This window comes from Balaenoptera ricei, chromosome 1 (genome assembly GCF_028023285.1).
Source record: "Balaenoptera ricei isolate mBalRic1 chromosome 1, mBalRic1.hap2, whole genome shotgun sequence".
NCBI classification, from domain to species: Eukaryota; Metazoa; Chordata; class Mammalia; order Artiodactyla; family Balaenopteridae; genus Balaenoptera; species Balaenoptera ricei.
The window spans coordinates 60,840,845-60,863,970 of NC_082639.1; the positions used below are offsets into that span (position 1 = coordinate 60,840,845).

The 23,126-nt window shown below is 33.8% G+C and overlaps 1 protein-coding gene across 1 annotated transcript in view; it reads right to left on the minus strand.

Annotated features, from left to right (window-relative positions):
• Positions 1-23,126, minus strand: part of ANKRD13C (ankyrin repeat domain 13C) — an 81,925-nt gene that overhangs the window by 54,990 nt on the left and 3,809 nt on the right. The window contains exon 2 of the mRNA XM_059924378.1: positions 2,183-2,224. Within this exon, the coding sequence (XP_059780361.1) occupies positions 2,183-2,224 (42 nt within the window). The remainder of the gene's footprint in view (positions 1-2,182; positions 2,225-23,126) is intronic.

The following is a 23,126-nucleotide window of genomic DNA, read 5'->3' on the forward strand; positions in this document are numbered from 1 at the left end:
TTGACTATATTTTCCACGAAAACAGGAGGGAAGCACGATGCATGTTAGCTAACTTTGATTTAGACCATTTCCTTTTTGAATGGTTCACAGTGAAAAGAGAGCAAGGCAATTCACCATAATAATTAGGAATCCAGGCTCTGGAACAAGATACTCCAAGTTCAAGTCAAAACTGCTACTTTACCCTGGGAAAGTTGCTTAACTTCTCAGAGCTAACTTTTTTCATCTGTAATATACGGATAATAATAGTATCTTCCTCACATGGTTGTTGTGTTAAATGAGTAAACATACATAAAGCACTAAAAAAAGCATCTAGCATATTGTAAATAAATACATTCCAGTTATTTTCTGAAGTTCTGATCGAATGTTCTTTGAAAGAAAGCATAAGTTTTAACTGGTCAAATTTAGCTAACTATATCTGATATCTTTTCACCAAGGTAGCTATACTAAAGATGACTATCATCTGCCCTGCCAATATTCCTGATAAACATTCTTCCTCTGTATTCTTGATTTCCTCTTCTACTCCCAACTCTCACCCAAAGCCAGCCAAGCTAAAGCTAATTTCACATGAGTAACTATATATCCCAAAGTCAATTCATGAGATTGCCAGTCACTCATCACTGTGACTTGGCTCGACATGAACTAGACCAATCAAACTTTTTTTCAGAAATTCAGGAACCTAAGAAACTGAACTACTTGGTGGAGAACACTGAAATCAGAAAGCCTTGAAGGTTTAGGAACCTAGAACAGTTATTTTGGGTCATGGTCAATTTCACTAAACAGAAAAATCAATCAAGAAAAGGGAGAATATTTTATTTTTATATATATATATATATATATATATATATATATATATATATATAAAGAAAGAACAGCAGATGCACCGTAAGAGACAGACAGCTGATAGATAATTGATAGTTGGATAGACAGATAGATGGATAGATATACATATCCGAAGGGAAGGAAGGAGGAAGGTTGCGGTGGCGGGGGCGGGGGGAGGAGGGAAATAGGGAGGGAGAGAAGAAGAAGGAAGGGAGGGAGAGAGAGAGGAAGGAAGGGAGGAAGGACAGAGGGAGGGAGGAAGGGAGAAAGGATGGCTGATCTCCCAGACTGTCTTGGTTACTACTCTTCCTGAGACATAGCTAGTCCCCATAGCTTGAATTTCTATATTATGTAGCACCTTAACGAATCTCTCTTTACTTAAAAGTTACTTGACTGAGTCTCTTCCTTGTAAGGAGAAAAGAATAGCATAACTAAATAAAGAAATAAAGATTTGAGCCCCCAATTTATGTAGTATTAAATTTCCTACAAATCATATGCTTCACCTAAGCACAAGAACTTAAAACCAAACCAACAAAAGAATTTTGTTTTTCAACAAAGCAAGTTCTAGTAACATCCTTCAGATCATCATACATTCAGATCAAATGTTTACAGCAACAGCCACATTACACTATATAACAATAATAGATGTTCATAATGATATAGCTAGATCATCAGAAAAGTGTTAACAAAAATTAGCCTGTTTAAAAATTAGAGTATACGTTTTCCAAAGATTTTTATCAAACACATCCAAAATTTAAAAATCTAGCACTCAAAAGGTTGCCAATAAGCTATCTGGAATCCTCAGTTTCCAGGGTTACTGGGAATCCAGATAACTAAAGACTTATTGCATCTAGGAATAGCCTTAAAAAGTAGATCTTTTAAATCACCTGTCTATGACTTGTTGCTTTCCTTTTGTTTTTTTGGAGAATAAATAAGTACTAACTTTTTATTATCATCTACCATAAAAAATCTAGACTTATGAGTTTAGATATATAAAATAGTCCATATTAAAGAATCTTATAAAACTCTTTGAATATTAAAAGTATTACAATAATTAATAAAACTTAATATTTGGAAACAAGAGTCTCCTGAAATTATACTTCCTTGATAAAATAACCAAGCATGAAAAAAAAAGCTTCAAAAGGCATAAAGATTAGCACAAGACTTCCACTAACTCTTTGAAAAAAGTGCTACGAAAAAAGAGAAAGTATTTGTGTTTTTTAATATACTGAATCCTAAACTCAATTAGCACATCAAATAATCAGGTGAATTTTTTAAAACTCAAAACATAAAACTCATCTTAAAATTTTTAAACTGACTATACATGAGTGAAGTTAAACAAAAAAAGAAAATATTTACTAACCTTTATTTCCTAACATCACAGCAAGATGTAAAGGAGTGTTTCCTAAAACAAAAGCAAAAATAAATTAAATTAGTGTAGAAACATCAGAAAAATTATTTTAAAGTGGTTTCAGCTCCTTCAGAAATTTCACTGACAGATTTTAAGCAAAAATAATGTGACCACAAAATGATCCTGCTTATGTGGCAAAGTCAGGGTCAGAGGATGCCATGCTTTCTAAACACAAGGTATCTTACTCCTCTTCCCCCCACCTCCCGTAAAAGATATCCATTTTGCTTTTGGGATTTCTTCTCCAAACAGATTTCAGATTCCTTTGCTGCTAATTTCTCTATTATATCAATCTTTGTTCATTCAGCACACAATTTAAGTACCTTACTATATATATACTCATTCTTGCTCATAAATATCAGTAAGACCCAATCCCAGTCCTCAAGTTTTAATTAATAAAAGAAAATGAAAACACTAACTGGAAAAAATATATGCACCCCCATGTTCATTGCAGCATTATTTACAACAGCCAAGATATGGAAACAACCCAAGTGTCCATCAAGAGATGAATGGATAAAGAAAATCAGTGTGTATGTGTACACACACACATACACACACACACACAGTGGAGTATTATTCAGCCATTAAAAAAAAGAATGAAATCTTGCCATCTGTAACAATAGAGATGGACCTTGAGGGCATTATGCTAAGTGAAATAAGTCAGATAAAGACAAATATTGTATTATCTCATTTATATGTGGAATCTTTTAAATATATGAATATATATATATATATATATACTGAGAATGAACTGGTTGTTGCCAAAGGTGGAGAATGGGAGGGTAGGCGAAATGGGTGAAGAGAATCAAAAGGTACAAACTTTCAGTCAAAAAAATGTCATAGGGATGTAATATACAGCATGACTATTATTATACTGCATGTTAGAAAGTTGCTAAGAGTAGATCTTAGAAGTTCTCATCACAAGAAAAAAAATATTTTGAACTACGTACGGTGATGAATATTAACCAGACTTCTTGTGGTAATCATTTCACTATATACAAACATGAAAACATTGTTATACACTTGAAAGTAATAAAATGTTGTATGCCAATTATACTTCAATTTAAAAAAAAGTATATTGCAAAGGTAAACAATTTCTTCTGTCTCAAAATGCTAAATCCTAGGTGGGTCTGTAGAAGATACACATTTTGTGTTTTACTAAAAACAGTACCTAGTTATTCTAAATATTTATTTTGTTTCTGATCAGCTCCAGAAAAAAAGAAAAGAAATCCACATGTGTAAGTATCAATTTCCAATTTGATTGGTCTAGAATAAGATCGTCTTCCACCTTTTCTAAATATTGAACTATTTTCATAAGTCTGCATTCATATTCTATGACAATTTATCAAAACCAAAAAGCAGTCATAAAAAGTAAACAAACTTGTTGACAGATTGGTGCCAGAAACAAAAGCTTAACACTATGCCAAAACCAAAGCCTTTACTTTGGACTATCACTCTTAATTCCCACCTCTTTTCTAGTTTAAGCTCTCATCACCTTACCTGAATATCTACTGCAACAACCTTCAAGTCTCCCTGCCTCAAGTTTTGCCCCATTTCAATCTCCTCTCTATATTGGAATAATAATTTTAAAACAAAAACTTGACCATGTTACAGTTCCACTTAAAAGGCTGGAAGTGGTCCATATTTTATCTTTAACATGGCATAAAAGGTTCTTGAGATATGTCCTTACCTTCCGTTCTTCTCCTATTTTCTTCCTCACCCTGTATTTCACCTGAACTGCATACAATAAATTCTCCAATAAGCCAGTTTCTCGATATTTTACACACATTTTATTAATCCTTCCTAAATATTCCTTCCCCATCTGCCTGGCAAGTTAATACTCACCTTTTAGGGCTTAGCTCAAACATCACCTATTCACTGAAGTCTTCTCTAGACAATCAGATGTCCCTCTGCACTGCTCCCAAAGCCCTCTATACCTATCTTTTTATTGCAGCACTTTTCACACTAAACTGTACTTTTAATTTTTTGTGTAAACATCTGTCTCCTTCATTAGACATTAACCTCAGGATAACTAGATACATATTTTGTTCATTTATGTATATGAAATGCTTCCAATACACATCTAACATTCAAAAGTCAATGAGCATTCGTGAATGAAGGCATAAGAAAAAGTTCTGACTATAGAAACAAACCTTAAAAATATCAAGTTACAGAAACCTGATCACTAAAACGCAACAGGCATTACCTTAGGCAACGGTTGCAAACTCAAATGTTTCCATAATTAAGTAATGTAATTGTAAAACTTTTGGTGTTATTTTTCCTAAATGTTTACAGGAATACACTTGTAAAACCATCTAGCCCTGGAGTTTCCTTTGAGTGAACATTTTTATTATGGATTCATTGTCTTTAATAATAACAAGAGTACTTATGTTTTCTAATTCCTTTTTGTGTGCATTTTGACAAATTAAATTTTTCAGGGATTCTGTCCATGTCATATAAATTGTCACCTATTGTCATACATTTTGTTCACAGTATCCTTCTATGATTTTGTAATGACATTAAAATTTATGCAGATGCCCCACTTTTCATTCACATTTGTTACTTGTGTTTTCTTTTTCTTTGATCAGTCTGAGGTTTATTAATTTTATGCACTTTTTTAAAGAACAAAGTTTTGGCATGTTGCTACCTAATGTCTGTTTTAATTCAATAATTCTTGCTCTTTTATAACTTCTTTTCTTCTATGTTATTTGGGTAAAATAGACTCAACTTGGGAAATTAAGCAAGTTAAGTTGTTCTTTTTCTAATTTCTTGAAATGGATTCTTAAATGCTTGATTTTTTTACCATTTCCTAGTATATTTACCTTTTTTATTAATAATTTCTAGTTTACTTGCACTGTGATCAGAGAACAGACTCAGTATAATCTCAATCTGAAACATGCTGAGAGTTGCTTTATGGTCAAATTTGGTCAATTTTTGTAAATGTTTTCTGTAACCTTGAAAAGAACATGTATCCTAAGGGTTTTGGGTACAGCGTTTCATATAAACCTACTAGATCCAGTTTGTGTTGTTCATATCTTTTATATCCTTACTGGTTTTTTGTCAGCTTGTTAAAGAAAGGGGAATGTTAAAAATATCCCACTGTAATTGGGGGTTTCTATGTCTTCTTGTACTTCTAGCAACTTTGCTTGATATATTTTCAGCTATGTTACTAAGTACAAATCAAATCCTTATACTTTCCTACTTCAACGAATGATTTTCATCTTGAAGCACCTCTCTTTATCTCAGATGTTTTCTGCTTTAAAACCTACTATGATGTTAATATAATTATTCCAAATTTTTTGATTGATATTTACATGGAACATATTTTTCACTCCTTTCACTTTCAATTTTTACATATTGTTATATTTCAGATGTGTTTCCAACTGTATGTAGTTGGGTGTTTTTTCATACAGTAAGACAATATTTGTCTTTTAACCAAAGCATTTAATCCAGTCTCATATGTTATACTTACTGATATTATTGGAGTTTAAATCTACCATCCAGCTTTGTGCTTTCTATTTGTCCTGCTGGTTCCATGTTCCTTTTTCTCATCTTTCTTACCTTCTTCTAAATTGATTATTTTCATTATTCCATTTGGTTTTTATCTGTGGATGGAAGGTATATATTTTTTTATTTTACTATTCTTTTAGTAGTTATCCTAGAGATGCACTGTCCCATATGGTAGCTACATGTGGTTCCAAGCATTTGAAATGTGGCTAGTCTGAACTGAGATGTGCCATAAGTGGGATTTTGAAGACTTAGTATGAAAAACAAGAATGTAAAATATCTCAATAATGTTTTATATTGATCATCATGTTAAAATAATGTTTTGGATATTTTGGGTTAAATAAAATGTAGTATTAAAATTAATTTCACCTACTTCTATTTTATGTGGCTATTAAAAAACTTAGTTATAAATGTGTCTTGCATTGCCTTTCTATTAGACAGCACAGCTCTAGAGTTTACAATATGCATCCTTGATTTATCAAAGTCTAATGTTAAATGGCACATTCCCTTCTTGAGAGCAAGTCATTGACCTTAGAACACTAACTTCATTCCCTCCATCCAGATTTATATGCTGTTATCTAATCCCATGAGTCTTTATTTGTACCTTATAGAATCAATATTCATTTAAGATTTCTTACCATTTTTATTGCTCTTCATTCCTTCCTACCTCTTTAGCCTTCCATTAGAATCATTTTTCTTCTATCTGAAACACATCCTTCAGTATTTCTTTTAGTGGTGGTCTGATAAGTGAATTCGCTTAGGTTTTTGATTGTAAATGTTTATTCAACTTCAAAGGATATTGTACAGGGTATATAATTCTTGATTGGCTGTTATTTTCTTCAGTATTCTATGTAGTCTTATGGTTTTCTTTTTCGTTGAGAAGTCAGCTGTAGGAATTTCTACTGATCCTTTTAAAGTAATGTGACTTCTCTGGCTGCATTTAAGATTTTTTTTTCAGCCATTCCACTCCAATGTGGAATCCTTTTTTTATTCTACTTGGGTTGGACTTGTTAAATCTCTGAATTGACGTCTTTCATCAATTTTGGAAAATTCTCAGCAACTGTCTCCTCAAATATTGCTTTAGCCCCATATTCTCTCTCTTCTCTCCCGGGGTTCAATTAACATAGAACTGCTCTTACCGTTTTTAATTTTTTTTTTTTTTTTCCGTTTTTAATTTTTAAAACATTTCTTTCCCTTTTTCATTGTAGATATTTTCTCCTGACATATTTCCAAGATCACGAGTTCTGTCTTCTTCAGGATCTAAACTGTTATTAAGCTCATTTATTTAGTTTTTAATTCAGTTATTATATATTTTCATTTGAGAATTTCTATTGAATTCTTTTCCAAATATGTTACTTCAATTTTCATAGTTTCCAGTTCTCCACTAAAATATTCAACCTTGTCTCTCATCCCCCAAGAACATAATAAACATTGTTATTTAAAGTCTCTGTCCATACAAACTACTATATATAAAATAGATAAACAACAAGGGCCTACTGTATAGCATAGAGAGCTATACTCAGTATCTTGTAATAAACTACAATGGAAAAAAATCTGAAAAGGAATATATATATGTATAACTGAATCACTTTGCCGTACACCAGAAACTAACACAACATTGTAAATCAACTATACTTCTATTAAATAAGTAAATAAATAAAAAATAAAGTCTCTGTCTAGTAATAATTACAATAAATGAAGCTCTGATGGCTCTGTTTCTCTTATTGCTTCTCTCTGGTTCTCATTCATGTTGTCTAGTTTCCCTATAATGCTGGTCATCTTTAATTGTATACTGAACATATTTAATTAACTCCTTCTGCAAAAATCTAGAAGTCTAAGAAACAAATTCTACAGAGACTTTTATTTGCTTCTGACATATGGCTGGGGGTACTAGATTAATCCAGGGATTGACATTTTTTTTCTGGCCCTCACAAATGACTCAAAGCTATGCTTCAACCTATATCAGAGCTAATTTACCTGCAGTTCACCCTTATTCCTAAGCTGCAGCTCTTCAAGTTTCCATCCCAAAAAGCAGCATGTTTAAGAGATACCCCACACCTGGTAGGCCCTGACCTCCATCTTTTGTCCTCTTAGCTCACCAAGGCTGTCAAAAGTACCGCTCAGCCTCTTAACTGCTTCTTCTGGATTCACAAAAGCTGCTGGGGAAAAATAACCTCAAATGTTAGGTTTGCATCTTTGGATTTCCATCTTCTGCCAGATCTTGGCCCAGTATTCCTTCCTACCTCATTAGATCTCCAATGCCCTTAAAGTAGAATATTTTATTCTTATGGCCTTCTAAAGAAGAGTTGTCCTCATTATCTAGTTCATCATTACTAGAGGCAGAAATTCTACTTTGATTTTATGTGTCAACTTTTCTCCATCTTCGTTAATACTTTGCTTTCTATATTTTTATACTTTTTTGATTAGTGCATAAAGATGCAATACTTTTATGAGCTAATGATCATAACTTCTATCAAAATATAATTACTCTCTTAGCACTTTTAAATCATTTTTACCTCAAATTCAATTTTATCAGCAATTAAATCTTGAGGATTCATAGCTTTCTTTTCTTTACCATTGACTCAACAATAAAATTTCCATTTGTCACTATTCTCCTTCAAGTATGTGTGAAAGTCCTTTTCTTCCCTTTTAGTTAGTAGATGTCATCATTGTTACTTTTGGAATTTCTTCACTACTCCTTTCTCTTAGTAACAAATGCCATACCTTAAGTACATGAACCAGGGAAGACACATGACACAAACCCAACTAGTCTGATACTTAATTAGAAAATTATTTCAAGGAAGGGCACAATTCCCACCTGGGTCAAGGTTCTTTTCTGCAATTTTTTTTTGTACTTGAGCCAGTGAGGAAAACTGTCTCTTGCCATTGGAACCTTAGTACTTTAAGGTTCTGAGTATGAGACTGCATATTCTCTACCATATAGATTAGCGGGTCTCAATCAGGGACAATTTTATCCCCCAGAGGATATGTGGCAATGTCTGGCACATTTTTGGTTGTCAAAACTGGGGAGTGGGGGGTGCTAATGGCATCTAGAGGGTAGAGGCCAGGGATGCTACTAAATACCTATAGTGCACAGGATAGTTTCCCACCATGCAGAATCATCCAGCAAAAATGTCAAGTGCAGAGGTTGAAGAACTCTGACATAGAAGAAAGCCCAACTGCAAGAGGGAAGAATTAAGTTCTACATAACACCAGATCTAACATATTGTACGACACCCGCCCCGCCGCCAACAAAAGTCCTGATAATACTGCAGGAAATCTGGATACAATCATGTCACTATTGTCTCCTACCCTATCATTTTCAGTTATATGAATCAATAAATACTTTGGGGCTTAAGCTAGTTTGCAATGAGTTTCTATCACTTGTAAATCCAAGAATCATTACTAACACAATATGGGAATATAAAGCTTTATTTGACACAATCATACTTTTGGAGACTTCTGTTTTTTAAGTCTTGTGGCTTTGCTTTTCTACTTTTTTTTTTTAATTTGGACTTTTAAAATTCATCTTCCGCAATAACAGATTATAGATAGATTTTAAATTCTATTTATAGCAAACTAACACTTTTTAGAACACATTTTTAAACTCATACTTATCTAACACTCAAAGTAAAAAAGTAAACTATACTTTTGATTCCCATTACAACAAATGAAGAGGTCTGTACTTTTTCTTTTTTACTGAGGTATAGTTGGTGTATAACACAATGATTCACAATTTTAAAGGTTATATTCCATTTATAGTTATTAAAAAGTATTGGCTATATTCCCTGTATTATTATCCTTATAGCCTATTTATTTTATATATGGTAGTCTGTACCTCTTAATCCACTACCCTCTTCTTGTCCCCCTTTCCCTCTCACCATATCTACATCTGCGAATCTTCTGTATATCTGTGACTGTTTCTTTTTTGTTATATTCACTAGTCTATTTTACTTTTTATATTCCACATATAAGTAATATCATATAGTATTTGTCTTTCTCTGTCTGACTTATTTCACTTAGCATAATACCCTCCAAGTTCATCAATGTTGTTACAAATGGCAAAATTCCATTTTTTATGGCTGAGTAATACTCCATTGTATATAAACCACATCTTCTTTATCCATTCATCTATTGATGGACACTTAGGTCGCTTCCATATCTTGGCAATTGTAAAGAATGTTGCTATGAACATTGGGGTGCATGTATCTTTTTGAATTAGTGTTTTCAGCTTTTTTCAGATAAATACCCAAGAGCGGAATTGCTGGGTCATATGGTAGTTCTATTTTTAGTTTTTTGAGAAACCTCCATACTGTTTTCCATGGTGGCTGCACCAATTTGCATTCCTACCAACTGTGTACTAGGGTTCCCTTTTCTCCATATCCTCATCAACATTTGTTATTTGTGGTTTTTCTAATTAATTTTTATTGGAGTATAGTTGTTTTATTATTTGTGTTCCTTTTGATGATAGCCATTCTGACAGGTGTGAGGTGATATCTCATTGTGATTTTAATTTGCATTTATCTGATAATTAAACAATGTTGAATATCTTTTCATGTGCCTGTTAACGATCTGTATGTCTTCTTTGGAAAACTGTCTATTCAGATCTTGTCTCATTTTTCAGTTGGGTTATTTTTTTTGATGTTGAGATACATGAGTTGTTTATATATTTTGGATATTAACCCCTTGTTGGTCAGATCATTTGCAAATATTTTCTCCCATTCCATAGGTTGCTGTTTCATTTTGTCAATGGTTTCCTTTGCTATGCAAATGCTTTCAGGTTTAATTAGGTCCTGTTTATTTTTGCTTTTTTTTCCTTTGCTTTAGGAGACAGACCCAAAAAAATTTTGCTACTATTTATGTCAAGGAGTGTTTTGCCTATGTTTTCTTCTCAGACGCTTTATGATTTCTGGTCTTACATTTATGTCTTTAATCCATTTTGAGTTTATTTTTGTATATGGTGTTAGAGAATGTTCTAATTTCATTCTTTGGCATGTAGCTGTCCAGTTTTCCCAGCATCACTTATTAAAGAGACTGTCTTTTCTCCATTGTACATTCTTGCCTCCTATGACAAAGTCATAGATTAATTGACCATATGTTCGTGGGTTTATTTCTGGGCCCTCTATTCTCTTCCTCTGATCTATGTGTCTGTTTTTGTGCCAGTACCATACTGTTTTGGTTACTGTAGCTTTGTAGTACAGTTTGAAGTCAGAGAGCATGATCCCTCCAGCTCTGTTCTTCTTTCTCAAGATTGCCTTTGCTAATCGGGGTCTTCTGTGTTTCCATACAAATTTTAGAATTATTCATTCTAGCTCTGTGAAAAATGCCCTTGGTATTTTGATAGGGATTGCACTGAGTCTGTAGACTGCTTTGGGTGGTATAGCCATTTCAGCAATATTAATTCTTCCAATCCATGAACATGGTATATCTTTCCATCTGTTTGTGTCGTCTTCAATTTCTTTCATCAGTGTCTTATAGTTTTCCTAGTACAGGTCTTTAACCTCTTTAAGTATGTTTATTCCTAGGTATTTTATTCTTTTTGATGCAACTGTAAAGAGTTCAGTACTTTTATGTCTCCTCTAGCTCTATTTTTGTTTCAGTAATTTAATCAGTGGTTATAAACCATTTCCTTACCCATTATAGATTACATGTCTCTCAAAATTTGAAGCAAAAATGTTTTTTGGGGGGGGGTTTGGAAATTTGCGCTCAGGATTATAATCATATTTGCTTTAATTATTAGACTTATCTATGGTATATTTAACTGGTTTAAAATTCATTATCAGTCCTTTTCAGACACACGTCTCCTTTCTTGGGTTAGTCATTTAACCCTTCCAATCTGAGATACTTCTTTGAATAATATTTTTCAGGAATGATATCATGATGGCTGGTCTATTTTCTAGAATGTTACTATTGCTTTCACAAATGAATACTTGGCTAGAAAGAATTCTACAGTTGGCAGATGGTGTATCAAGTATGTTCTAACATTGGCGAGGTCTGAGGCCAAACTGATATACATTTTAGTTCAATATTATAGTAATCTGTGCTTTTTACTTGTATATACGTAGGATTCATTCGATTTTAAAATAGCACCAAGAGGGAATTCCCTGGCAGTCCAGTGGTTAGGACCCTGCACTTTCACTGCCGAGGACCCGGGTTCAATCCCTGGTCGGGGGAACTAAGATCCCACAAGCCACGTTGCTCGGGCAATTTAAAAAACAAAAAATAGCATGAAGATATGCAGATCTCTTTTCATTAATTTTCCCTGGAACAAATTATGAGCTCAAACTCTGGAATCAGAACAAAGTTTAGATAAAAAACTGTTTTCTTCTTTATTTATAGCTTTGGGTATTGCCTCTGATCCATTTCTTCTGTTTTATTCTCTGGAAATTCATATTATTCATAGAATAAAATCTACACATGTATAGCCCATATTTGTAACTTGTCCTTCATTCTTTTAATCTGTCTCCTTTTCCTCTACAGTCTTTGTTTTCAAATTATTTTTGTACACCACTCATTCAATTTTCTTTACTGTCAAGACTTTATTTACTGTACTCAATTTAGATCATTTTAATGCAGTGACTATATTTTTTTAAATTTCCATAGTATCTTCATAATTTGGACTGTTTTCTTCACATCATGATTTAACAGTTTTAGAGAAACAAACTGCTTTATGTGTTACTGAAAAACAAGGCAATTATTTTCTAAACTTTTCTTCTATTTCTTATAGTATTCCTAACAGTATCTTCAGGATACTTATAATGATGCTTCTTTTATAATAACTGTTTTCCAAAGACTCTCAAATGGATTTTTTTTTCTGCTCATCCATCCTGAAATGATTTATTCAGATCTAATATGGGAAAGGACAAGCATATTGCCCTCACTATCCTCTCAACATTCAAGAGAATAAATAGCAGAAACTCCTCTAAACTCTGAAGCTAAAAGAACAAGCTGATATTTAAGCACTTTCTTATGAGACTCTAATACTCTAAATAAACTCTTACAACTAAATAATAAAAAGACAACCCAATTTAAAAATGGGAATATATGAATAGCCATTTCTCCAAAGAAGATATACAAATGGCCAAAAAGCACATGAAAAGATGCTCAAAATCATTAGCCATTAAGAAAATACAAATCAAAACCATAAGGAGATACAACTTTATGCTCACTAGGATGGCTATAACAAGTGTTGGCAAGGAGGAAAAACTGAAATCCTCAAACACTGCTGTTGGGCCAGTAAAATAGTGCAACCACTTTGCAAAACAGTTTGGTAGTTCCTCAAAATGGGAAACACAGACTTATCACATGACCTAGCAAAAGATATATACCCAAGAAAATGAAAACATGTCCACACAAAAACTTATATACAAGTGTTCATAGCAGCATTACTCATAATAGCCAAAAAGTAGAAACAACTCAGATGTCCATTAATTGATGAATGTGCAAACAAAATGAGGTACATCCATACAATGTAATCTTAATTGGCAATAAAAAGGAATGAAGTACTGATACATGCTACAACACGAATGAACCTTAAAAAACAATGTGCTAAGTGAAAGACCACAGATGGTGTGATTTCCATTTACATGAAGTGTCTAGAATAATAAAATCTAAAGAGACAGAAAGTAGATTAGAGATTGTCTAGGGCTGGAGGAAATGGAGTGGGGGGCAGTGAAAGGTAAAAAAATACATTTCTTTTTAAGGTGATAAAAATGTTCTCAAAGTGATTGTGGTAATGGTTGCACAACTTTGAATATACCAAAAACCATTTCATTGTACACTTTAAATGGTTCAATTGTATGCTATAGGAATTATATCAGAATAAAGCTGTTTAAAGATAAATAAGAGATAAGTGGCCGATAAGTAAAAATGTATTCACTCTCCTAATAATTTTAAAAGAAAAAGTCTTCCTTAAAAAGGCCTTTTTACTGGATTTATTGCTCCTTAACAACCATCACCAAGGTTAGTCTAGCTCTCAACTAAAATAAGCTTTCTTGCCCACTTGCTTCTTTAGTGTGAATTTCTCTATTCAAAATAAGGTACCAGAAAAAGTTTTATTTTTTTTTCTACTGTTATAAGTCTTAATGATAACAATAAATGAAGGCAAGAAGAAGGGGTAAGCTTGCTGTTGGGCACAAACTGCTCCTGCCATCTGTTTCCCATATTAGAAACTTCTTCATCCTCTAATTCAGGGACGTGACATAAAGTTTTACTGGAACACAGCCACATGCTGATTGTTTATGAACTGTCTATGGCTACTTTCATGCAACAAATGGTATGGCCTGCAAGCCTATAATATTCACTTATCTTGCCCTTTAATGCAATGTTTATAGACCAATGTTCTAATCACTAAGGGTTTCATGTCACATTACAGGTGACAGGATAGAACACCTGTCATTCATCAATATAATTTCTATATGTAATCACACTACATTACTATTATTGAAAATTTCTCTCATTATCTAGTTTACTTGATTCTAGAGTCATCATTGTATTTTAATACAAAGTTAGAAGGAGTTCATAGGTTCTGTTATTTCTCCAACATTTTACCCAGAAGGAAAATCCATTCATTTCCATTCAATAAATTTTTACTGAGGATCACTATGTCCTAGGCATAGTGCTAGACACTAGAGATTCAACCATTAATAAGCTAGAAATAACTCTTGCCCTCATGGAGTTTATATTCATAAAAGAAAAATATAAAATGAAACAAAATAGATTGTAAGTGTTGAGAAAAATAAAAAGCTAAAACTGAAAATAATAAGGACAGACATATTTTTTGATATTTAAGTCAGGAAAATCTCTCTAAAGAGATAATGTTTAAAATGAGATCTAAAAGCTAAGTAAGAACTATGAAATCAAAGAATGAGAATTTCCAGACAGAGGCCAGAAATAACCTGGCATGTTCAAGGAACTGAAAGAAAATAAGTATGGCCAGACATAGAAAAAAAGAAGGGATTGGTACAAGATTATATCAGAGAAGTAAGAAAGGGCTAGATCATGCAGGGTTCTATAACATATGGTAAAAAATATGAACTTACTTTTAAGTGGAGAAGGCATTAAAGGACCTTGAGCAGGGACATGACATGATACAAATTACATTTTAAGATCACTATTCTTAACTTACAGAGAATGGAATGGAAGGGGACATAGGGAAACTAGTTATGAGTCTGGGGTAGTATTCCAGGGAAAAGATAATAAAAATTGGTTGGTCTCAAAGTGGTAGCAGTGGAGACAGAAAGTAGACTGATTCAAAATAACCTGTTAATTAGACATGTATGGGTAAAAAGAGGGGGTAAGACAAAGAATGATCCCAGTGATTGACGCTTGAGAACTGGATAGCTAAATGATGTGATTTACTAGATGGCCAGGTGGGAAGTGGAAAATGATAACTCCATTTTGGACAAATAAATTTTGAAACATCTCTGAGATTCCCAAGTGGAGATAATTACAAAATCTGGAACTCCAAGGAGAAGTCGAGGCTGGAGATATAAGTTTAAAAATAAGAAAAAAGAAAGACATTTAAAATCAAACATACAAATTTCTGAATATCCATTTTTGTCCTAATAGTAGGAAAGGTTGTAATAGTTCTTTCTTCACTTCCCTATCTTTCAGGAGAAAAAAAAAGTACCATGTTCTAAATGGTAGCAGAAAAAGAAAACAAGGAACTGATAACACTAGCTGCTGCCAAAGAGGATAACTGGGTGGATAAAGATGGGTGGGAGAGAAATTTTATTTTTACATCATATCCTTTTATATCTTTTTATACTTTTGTAGCATGTGAACATAGTAACTATTCAAAAAATTACACAAATTAAGGAGAACCTACCACAGTCTAGACAGAGCATACAGGTGAAGAAATCAAGGCATTTATGCACCTAGATAAGTACTCTTTGTTTTCTTAAACCCTCCAAGAACATATAGATGAAAAGGTAAAAGCCTCAGCATCTACTTAAGTTACAAATGAAACTTCCCATTACAAGTCCAAATTAATCACGATTTCAAAAGATTTATGAACTAGAAATGATTTTGAGTTCAACAATCCAGTCCCTCTCACTTTAAGGTAAGAACATAATCAGAAACACATACTACTTACAATCAAGGATGCCAAATGTCATGCTATGATTTCAATATTTTAAATGCAAAATAATCTTCATCAACATTATTATCTACCCAATACCACATTTACTTTACTGACTAAATGTATCATGAAACTAAGTGCTCAAGTATCCCAGCTTTACCCTTCACCTACTATCCCCTCAGTTTTAAGTCCTCAACCTACTGCTTAAACTAATTTGTTACACAAAGGACACTAAAAGCTTAAAATAACTTTCTCCATTAACTTTTCAAAATATACTTTTAAATCTGAAATTGGATGCCTTGGTTCTAACTTGGTAAACAAAACTGAACTCTGTTTTGTTAAATGAGTAAAAAACATTCCAGTAATATTAAGACCACTATAGTCTTAAAGTATGCAAATTATCAACCAAATGGCTGGCATTTACAGGGCATATATTATATACTATGTGCCCAGCACTATGCTGTATACTTTAGGTATCTTATTTAATTTGCTCTCTAACCCTGTGAGACAAAGATTATTCTTATTTCACATGTCATAAGAAAAATACATCTAAAAGTGGTTAAGTAATTTCCTAAAATTACATATCCAGAAATTGTGGGAGTCATGACTCTAAAATCAGTATTCTTTTTACTATACCAACAGATTTCAAACTTTCTGGTTTCAAGACCCCATTATACTCTTAAGAATTACTGAAGATCCCAAAAATCTCTTATATGAATAAATCTATTGATATTTACATTAGAAATTAAAATTGTTTTAAAATTTTCCTTATTAATTTTAAAATTACAATAAAACCATTACATGTTAATATAATTTTTTCATGAAAAAAATTGCAATTTTCCAAAACAAAACAAAAAGAATGACAAGTGGTACTATTTTAAATTCTTTAATTAAAAATAAAAACAAATTTAATTTAATGTCTGGCCTAATAGAAGACAGCTGGGTTTTTATAACTGGTTCTGCATTCAATCAGGTGTAAATGTTGTTGTGACGTATATGAAGAAAATCCAGATTCAGACGATATGCACTTGAAAAAACAAAGAGTATTTTAACAGTCTTTTCAAATAATTGGGGGTATTCTTTGATACTACACCAAAACTTAGTAAGTGGTTATTTCTTTAAGGTTTGTTGCCACGTGAGATCTCAAACAGTATCAATAAATTTTTTGTACTGTGGTACACTGAAATTCATTGGTTTCTCTTGCACTTTGAATGGATCTTTTACTGATGCATGGTTTTGTAACATCAGGCATTGATCAGTCTAAAAAATACTGATTTACTGAGTTATGCAGATCTTCCAAATGTCAACACATTTCACTATACAAAAATTTTTAAATCACATTTAGTAATATCACCAATCTGACCAGAACAGTCTTTAAATACTAGGAAGCTGTCAAGCTTACAGTGACAGAGACAAGTTTTCCAAATTCTAAATTTCATTTCAAAGCTTGAATTTTTTAATTGGCAACAAATACTGTCAATTGTTTTCCTTGAGGTCACACGTTCACTTCATCCAATTTCCAGAAAATGTAGGCCAAATATCCAAATTGTGATAACCATAGTTTGTGCGTAAGCTGTTCTTTCAAATAAAAATGGTGTTCCATGACAAAAGCAGCTAGTTTGGCTTACAACTCAACTGCACAAATGTTCTCCCTTTTTTTCTCTTCAGTATGCAGCAGAAAAGCACTATGCATAATTCACGTTATGTCACAAAGAATATAAAAAGTATGTACTCAAAATTGACTTTAAAATTAACAATTTCTACACCTTCATCAAAGACATTGTGAAATTGGCTTTTTTTTTTTTTCCTACTTCAAGTACACGGCAGTGAATAATACAATGACTACTAGCAGTTTGGTGCCTTGATTCATGCTAATGTTCCAACAATTTTACCCACCACTGCTTTTGTACCATCAGTGAAAATGTCAGCGCTGTGAAAAAGGCAAACAATGACTTTGGGTTATTACAAAAATAGTTTTGACTTCATGTGCCCCCTAACGAGGGAGCAAAGCAAGAAATTACAAGTCCTAGAACCAACACAGCTCCAGCTTCCACAGACATCTTCCATCCAAGTCTCATCCAAGCAAGCAATAAAAAGGGAGAATTTTTGTGCTTTCTCTCATAAATGGTACTGTAGTACTAAAACCCACACACACACATATTACTTTCAATCTATCATCGACTCCTAACCAGCTCTACCTTCTCATTATTTCCAGTTACCCCCACTTATTATAATAGCATGTTAAATTGACCCATGCCTCCCTCACTCAAGTTTCTTTTCTGCCTCATATAGCAGCCAGAAAGAGCCTTTTAAAATCAGATCATGTTACCTGGCTACTCAAAACCCTCAAATTGCTTCCTATGTTACGCAAAGTAAAAGCCAAAATCCTTAACAATGGTCTACAAAAGTTCTACGTGTATACACCCCGGTCTCAAAATCTCCCATCTCCTACCACTCTCTGCCTTGTTCCAGCCACACTGGTCTTCTTCCTATTCTTTGAACATGGTACCTTTGTGTTTGCAATTCTCTGCTAAACTCTTTTCTGCCATATTCTCTTTACCATATTTTTATTAGTTCGTTTACTATTTATCTTCCCCCATTAGAATGTAAGCTCCCTGACAGCAGAGACAACTTTGTTCATTTTGTTCACTGCTGTAACCCCAGCACCTAAAACACTGTTTATCACATATCGGGAGTTCAGTATGTATCTGTTAAGTGAAGGAATGAATGAACAAAAAAGGGGGAAAAAAACTATGAAGAACCATTAGAATAGTGTTAAAATCTGTTTTTACTCTCCAAAAAGCATTTTACCTCAGGACAATGCAGGTTTCCACATGATTCTCTATGAAAGCCAACCAATATCCAAGAGGATATGCAACACAGCCCAGATGGCTTTATAGAAGTCAGCACAGTGCTGATTAAGAGAGGATAAATTAACACACCTGACAATATCTACAGCCAAGAATCTAAATGCACTGAACCCAGTTACACCAGTAGTAGACGAAAGATGACTGACAGGAGAGGCAAATAAACCTTTTAGCAAACTGATAGGCAGTATAAATTCAAGAATCAGATAAAACCTCAATTGAATGAAGTCCTAACTAAACCTCAAAAACTAGAATGTCCTCTGCTGAAAGGTACGTCACAGCAAAAGTAGAGCAAGATATTGATATTAATGATATTACTATGATATGAGCCTTCATCGTTAAAATATTTTCAAGTGTGGTCTCCCATTTAAGACTATAATGCCCCAAGAGATAGATATTATTATATCGACTTATTTCAGCAGTTAAATAAATAGTATAATTACATAAAAACCAGTTTGTAGAGAAGCATGGTCTCAAACTCAGATCTGATTCCATATATAGAAAAAGCCTTCTAGTTTTACAGATGATCCTTGGGATATCAAGAAGACTAACAGGCTTAAGAACAGATGAAATGCAACCACACAGTTAAACCTCACATATCCTAATAACTAACACCATTCATAATCTTTAAACAGTTAGAAAAGAGACCTTTTCCCTTTTTCCTACCCTCATTTGACATGCTTCTGTCTTGCTCTAAAACAGATTTTCTACCTCTCCCCAGTGAAATAAATGGTATACAAACAGGAATATACTGTTTGTCTTTCCAGCCCCTATCCAATTTTTTAGAATCTACACTCATTTTCTAGAACACAAAGCATCCTGACAATTACCTTGTACTCTTCATTTAGATTTCTATGACTTATGAATGCCATTAACTTGGGACAGACATATTCAGTTCTCCAATAAGTCCTCCAGAATTCTCCTGCCTCATTGCTGATGCCCAGGACACAATATCATCAGTAATTGCTCATTTCTGCTTCCTTTTTTGCCAAAGTTTGAAGGTCAGACTTCCTACTTCTACTGTGGTTCAATGAAGGTAGCTCTCCAGAGGTAGCTCTGCAGATGTGTTCATATCACAATTTCAAGTAGCAGTTCACGTTCTATAGTGCTAATGATGATGGCATCAGGAAACAGTCATTTAACCCCAGGACCGTCCTATTCTGTTGGAGATTCACATGCAGGAAAAGGTGAAAGGAAGAAGGTTCATACAGTCATGAAGATCAACTGAATCAACCCCACAGATCAGTGGAGTGACAGATTTCACAGCCAAATCACCCTCATACCCAGTGACAGTGCATAAAACTTTAATGGATTATCTTGGGCCTCCAGAAACCATTTTTTTTCTAAGGGAAAATGAGGTATGCCTTCCAAAAACAAAATTCAGAGAAGACTACAAAACACGAGGAGGACAGATACAAAACTACTCGTGTTCTTTTAAAGATGTGCCTCTTGACTAAAATTGTTCACTTGAGACGTCAAGATTTTTTTTTCCATGCAAAGTTTACCTTCATAGTCGCCTTTTCTCAAACAGACATATTGTGCTTTATTCTCTTGTATCACCCATCATGAATGTTAATGCCAAAAATGAAGCAGAGAAAATGATACCAAAAGAAAGATCAATTCATATAGAATAAGCCAAAATAAACATATTGTATGGGCACCAAAAAGATTTCCTATTGCCTCCATTCTCAAATGTACATTTTTAAATTTTCTGAATGTAAGATGTTTTGAAATCTCTGTCTGAAGAAATCTGTCAGCCACCAGACACAAGTTAGCCATTTCTTTATCACTTCACTGAGTTACCTGCATTGGCAGGAATATTCTCAAACTGACTTTTATCTTAAATTTGAAATCTCTAATCACTATGTAAAATAGCTTCAAGAAGATTACACTACAATTCAGTAAAAATGAAAATTAACTGTGTATAGAGAAGATGGCTTGTCACATGCCAGACGATGTAATTAAAGGCAGTAGAAACTGCCAAACCTCTCAGAATAGATCAGAAGTTTTTCACATCTAGGAAAGGCTGGTTTGAGCAATTCATATATCAAGGACTTTTGTCACTCTGGCCCCTAAAAGCTTCTGACTAATGTCCAAGATAAGGTGCTTAACTTACAAAGATATTTGACTCAATTAAGGGAAAAAACAAAAGTACAAGTTTAACAAATAGGATGCAGTCAAAATCAAGAAAGTCTTCTATAAACTTCATAAGCATTCTCAATTCTAAAGGGGAAGAAATAAAAATCATTAGCATCAACTATAAAAAAAATAGTATGTTACCATGATGCTTTGTTTAACTACCAATGGCAAAAAAGGATTCAGAAAAATCTTCACACTCAATGTGAAAAAAAGCTTAGACTTAAACTTTAATCCTATACTAAAAAAAGGGGGGGTATATAACTAAAGATATACTAATGATATAAGGTTTAAGTAATTTTTGTACACTTAATGTATCTTTTTCCCCACCCGAGAAGAGCTGTTATTAAATATACCATGTGTCAAAATCATTGGCATATTTGAACACAGTATATATATGATATTATGGCTGTTACTGTATTTAATTTATATTTCAAGAGATATATTTGGATCCAAATACAATATTCCTCAATATAATTGATGGCTTAGAAAAAGCAATTCAAACTCAACTAACATTTTTCCATAAAAGAAAAGGCTCTATCCTTGCTCCTACTCAATTTGACAATAATTTGTAAATATACATACATACACACACACCAAAAAAAGTTTTTCAATTCAGAGATCACTGCAAACTGAAAGAGCTAATGAATAGTGAGCTAAATAGTGACCAAATTAGGATTCAATAAGCTTTCCAGGTAGGTAGAATAAAGGATCAAGACCAACAAGATAAAAATTAATAAATGTAAAGTCCTGTTTTGAGGTTAAAGAAAAAAAATAAGGGCTTCCCTGGTGGCGCAGTGGTTGAGAATCTGCCTGCCAATGCAGGCGACATGGGCTCGAGCCCTGGTCTGGGAAGATCCCACATGCCGCGGAGCAAGTAGGCCCGTGAGCCACAACTACTGAGCCTGCACGCCTGGAGCCTGTGCTCCACAACAAGAGAGGCCGCGACAGTGAGAGGCCCGTGCACCGCGATGAAGAGTGGCCCCAGCTCGCCGCAACTAGACAAAGTCCTCGCACAGAAACGAAGACCCAACACAGCCAAAAATAAATAAATAAATAAACAAAGCTTTCATTTAAAAAAAAAAAAATAAGCACAAGAAAGGACAGAATGGAAAGACAGCCACTTACTTGAGAATAAACAGTATTAAAAAATCCGCATACTCTTGTACTATATTATTTAATGTATGCTTTTTACTAATATACATTACTAAATGTGTATTGCTTAGAGCAATAAATATAGTCTCTTTGTCTTTGCTGATGAGGCTACTATAGCTTCAACACTAAGGCTAGTTCTGGGCACCATCCTCAAAGGAAAGAACTAACAAACCAGAGTTTCACTAAAAGAAGATGACTAAGATTTTCACTTATTTTTTTAATATACTTCTATAGCATTTACTGTGTTTCAGGGACCATTCTTAGCACTTTATAAACCATGTCATATGAAGAATGGATACGGAAGTTAGGAATGTTTAACCTGAAGATAAGGAGAACATGATAGCTCTTGCTTGTCAAATACCTAAAGGGCTATCATGTGGACAAAGTAGCCTATTTATCCGTGCCGTTACATAAAAAGAAACATAACAACAGTGAGAGATTTGGGCTCTACAGAAAATCTCTGTGAGCTGTTCAGTGGCATTCTCTCTCTACAAGTACTAAATGAGAAATATATATTAAAGAACTTTGCCATAAATTGCCACATACACATTATTAAAATTGACTTCTTTGCAAAATAGTGCATCCTGATCAACAGAAATATTTACAAACAGGCTGATCATGTGCTTTGGAGTTCTTTTTTTTAATATAAATTTTATTTATTTATTTATTATTATTTTTTTTTTTTATTTTTTATTTTTTGGCTGTGTTGGGTCTTTGTTTCTGTGCGAGGGCTTTCTCTAGTTTCTGCGAGCGGGAGCCACTCTTCATCGCGGTGCGCGGGCCTCTCACTGTCGCAGCCTCTCTTGCTGCGGAGCACAGGCTCCAGATGCGCAGGCTCAGTAGTTGTGGCTCACGGGCCCAGTTGCTCCGCGGCACGTGGGATATTCCCAGACCAGGGCTCGAACCTGTGTCCCCTGCACTGGCAGGCAAATTCTCAACCACTGCGCCACCAGGGAAGCCCTGCTTTGGGGTTCTTGCTGTTAGTTCAGTTCCCAGCTTTGGAACTTATTTACTAAGTATGCAACTTTGGCAAAGTTTCCTTGCCTCTCCAGGCTTCACTTTCCTCACCTTTAAAACAAGGATAAAGCTACCCTTTATAGCAGGGTTATTGTGAGAATTAAATGTAATAATGTATGTAAACACTTAGCATAGT